A 3734-nucleotide genomic window follows, 5' to 3' on the forward strand; every position below is an offset into this window, starting at 1 on the left:
ATTCATATCTAATGAAAATATAGTGCTACGTCCTGTTCCCTATGAACTATGAAGCTAACCTTTTGTATCCAACCCACCTCTCCTGTTTCTTGAAGAAAGACATAAGCCCAAAAAATCTTTAAAAAATGAAAAGGAATGATTAAGAGAGAGAATCTAGCAAACATTAGCAAAGAAAAGAATAAAAGAATTAAAAATATGGAAGTGTTGGAAATATTTCAAAGCAAAGATACTTTGCTTGAAAGAAGCATAAAAATAAACATTCTGTTACTTTCATAAGGCGTACACATGTGCAACTAGAGTCCATCAATTTTACCCACAAAAGAAACCAAAATACTTCTAATGCAAATAATATCATTTGCATACAAAATCCTAAACTCTGTACGCTAGCAGACTGTATATAAACAGAGTAACCAACCATCAATCATCCCTGAAGTGTAGTGTAAGCCAAACAAATTTGTAGCGAATTAACTCTCAGTCCCCACCAAAAATACAATCTTTCTTTTTCTCAAGCTAAAACAAAAACCATTCTGCAAAACTTCACAATCAATGGCGTAAAGCATTAACAAGAAATACCCTTACGTGTCCGAAACCTATAGAAAACCAATTGGGCCCATCCCCTGAAAAAATACGACCCTTAAGATAGCTAGATGAAGTAGTAGTAGTAGTAGTAATAAACTTGGCGAGTGTATTCGAGGAGAAAATTGTTTTGTTTTTTGTATGAGGAATAGGGAGAAAAGCAAACCTGGGAAAGCACGGAGAATTATTGTTGGAAGGTTTATTCGATTGCATCCATGAAATCACGGCGGCGCTTGTATTTTCTAGGATGAGTGATTCTGCTTATCGTGTTGATACCACTCCGCGCCTCGCTCAATGGCGGATCGACAATTTGGCTTCTTGTACTTACCGGAAGTCCGATCCTTTTAAGATCGGCAAATGGAATTGGTCAGTCACTCTTTTTAATATTCTTATTATGTTTCTTATATTCTGATCAAACAGAGCAAATTACAGCCAACAAATTGCCTTCAATTTTAGCTGTTATAGTGCGGCTTAAACACTAAACTCATTACTCCCCACCAATTTACGTGAACCTGTTTGGACGTGCACAGAGTTTACGAAAAAAAGAAAAAAAAAACTAGAATTTGTGGTCCTAAATCAGAGTATTTGTATAGTTATAAAAACTTTTCATTAAGGCTAGAGTTGTAAGTTCAAGCTAGATTGTTTTCCAAATTTAGTTTTTGGTCATTCTTTTTGGAATAGACCAAAAATGAAATAGTTTCACGTAAACTCGAACAAGCAGTAGTATATCACGGGTTAATAACTTAATATTTGTAAAAATGATTACTACAGTAATAGTTTCTCTCCCACATATATACTCCGTGTAGTTGAACTGTACAAGCTATGCTCTATCCGTCTCTGTTAGTGTTACACATTTTTGCAAGAATCTAAGAAATTTTAGCCCAGTTTGTTTAAATTCATCAATCAATTCAATTGTTTGTTTCGAGCTGATTGAATCACCTTAGGCCTTTGTTTTATTACCCAAAAAACAGATGACAAAGTGGGGTAAAGGCTATATTAATAAATTTATAGCTTTTTTTTCCCTGCCTCCTGGCCTAAGATTTGTGGCAATGTTAAAATTGTCAGTGTATGCTTTCTTCTTTTGTTTAATATGGGTATTTATTTTTTTGGCAAATTTCTTGAAAAGGGGAGACAGTTCAGGTTTCACTCACTATGATAGTAATGTATGGTAGTGACATTAGTAAGTAAGCAAGGAGTGTACGTATATATGTTAATTAAAAGTCTTTTTATTTGATTGAAGGCACTTAGCTGTGGAGAAGAACAGGACATTGTTCATTAAATTATACCCAGAGATATCAAATTTTACAAGAGACAATCCTCCAATTGCAACGTTTATAATTAGATTAATCTCGTCCGCTGGAGATCGCAAGACTTTGATTCACCCAGGTAAAATTGTCTTATACTCATCAATCTCATTTGTTTATATTCTGATCTAAATTTGTGAATTGGTGATTAATATTGTTTGGAATCTGCAGATGTTATAGACAAGCAAATCAAGAGTAGCGACGATTTTGTTTGGCCAGTTGAAGTCCCCTTAACTGGGAAGTTCATTATTGACGTTGAATTCCTTGATCTGAAAACTGCAGCTCCTAATGTACTGTTTCCTCATCTTTTCTTTATGTGCATATATACATAAGGAGCATGTTTGCATAATACAATTCATTTGCTACCAACATGTTTGCCATAATACATAAGGAGCACGTTTGCCATAATACAATCTTACATAAGGAGTTGTAAGATTACCATGGTTTTCCTCATTCATGTTCATTTTGTGTTTTGTGAACTTGCAGAGTGGTGAGCTGTGCTCAATCTGGACTGAAGGATTAACCGAAAAACAATCAAATGCTACTGCTCTGACATCACTTGGCCGTATGTTGTCCGAAAGCATTCACACAGACATCATAATCAATGCTTCTGATGGAAGTATTGGGGCGCATCGTGCTGTTCTTGCTGCAAGGTCACCTGTCTTCCGAAGTATGTTCTCCCATGACCTCAAAGAGAAAGAATTATCTGCCATAAACATCTCCGACATGTCAATAGAAGCTTGCCAATGTTTTCTGAACTATATTTATGGGAACATACAAAATGAAGAATTTTTAATCCACAGGCTAGCTTTGCTTCGAGCCGCTGATAAATATGACCTTTCAGACTTAAAGGAGGCATGTCATGAAAGTCTAATGGAAGATATTGACGCGAAGAATGTTCTTGAGAGGCTTCAAACGGCTTCCCTTTATCAACTACCAAAGCTGAAGGCCTGTTGTATGAGGTATCTTGTGAGGTTTGGTAAAATATTCGATATAAGAGATGATTTCAATGCCTTTCTGCAGTATGCAGACCGAGAAATCATTGGTGAAATCTTCAATGAAGTTCTTGCTGCTTGGAAAGGATTCTGATATCTATTTGGAGATTGATTCAGCAAGTATGTAACATATGTTCATTGGGTTTGTGTATATTCAATCTTGTACATAAATTTGATTTTACTGAAACATATGTTACCATTGGGGCTTATGGACGTCATCTTGATATTTGGTGATTATTAATAGCATGCCGAAAAGATTAATTTGCATGAATGTGTTGTACACCTTATGTGGTGTGTGCAATTCATCTTTTCCTAATACTATAAAACAAACATGAGATGATTATGTACAAATAAAGAAAATAGTAGCTCAACTACACTAGACAAGAAGCAATTTCCCAATTCATTTTGTATTTGTTCTTTGTTAAGAGCCGAATGTTTAAACCAACATAGATTGTGGTGGAATGTACGAGATCCCTCCACTCGTAAGTCTTAACCTGAGGTTTTGATTTCGAGTCCTAATGGTGAAACTCCTGGCTGTAGTCGGATTAGTGGGGTTTGGATACCGGATGGTAACTTTCACTAGTGTCCATGCCAGGATTTTGCCTTCTGTTATGGGTTAGATAGTCCTATTTGTAAAAATAGCACGGGCTAGCCAGTTTTCGGACTGGTCATTCAAAAATAGTCAGTGTTTGCAAGGTCATCGAAAAATAGTCATTATTTTGCTGCAACACGAAAGGTTCTAGCATAATATACTGGAGAACGGTGTACCTGTGTAGCATATTATGTTGGAACTCCAACACGCGGAGAGTTCCAGTATAATATACTGGAACTCTAGTATACTTATGCTGGAACTCCAGTA

The 3734-nt window shown here is 36.0% G+C and overlaps 1 protein-coding gene across 1 annotated transcript; it reads left to right on the top strand.

The window, feature by feature from the left end:
- The first annotated feature begins 293 nt into the window (after positions 1 to 293).
- On the top strand, positions 294 to 3142 carry LOC104227148 (BTB/POZ domain-containing protein At1g55760). The gene is made up of 4 exons (XM_009779314.2): positions 294 to 942; positions 1817 to 1962; positions 2052 to 2170; positions 2367 to 3142. The coding sequence occupies exons 1-4, from the start codon at positions 824 to 826 to the stop codon at positions 2967 to 2969; spliced, it is 987 nt and encodes a 328-aa protein (XP_009777616.1). The 5' UTR covers positions 294 to 823; the 3' UTR covers positions 2970 to 3142.
- Positions 3143 to 3734: the final 592 nt, after the last annotated feature.

This window comes from Nicotiana sylvestris, chromosome 7, assembly GCF_000393655.2.
Source record: "Nicotiana sylvestris chromosome 7, ASM39365v2, whole genome shotgun sequence".
Classification (NCBI taxonomy): domain Eukaryota; kingdom Viridiplantae; phylum Streptophyta; class Magnoliopsida; order Solanales; family Solanaceae; genus Nicotiana; species Nicotiana sylvestris.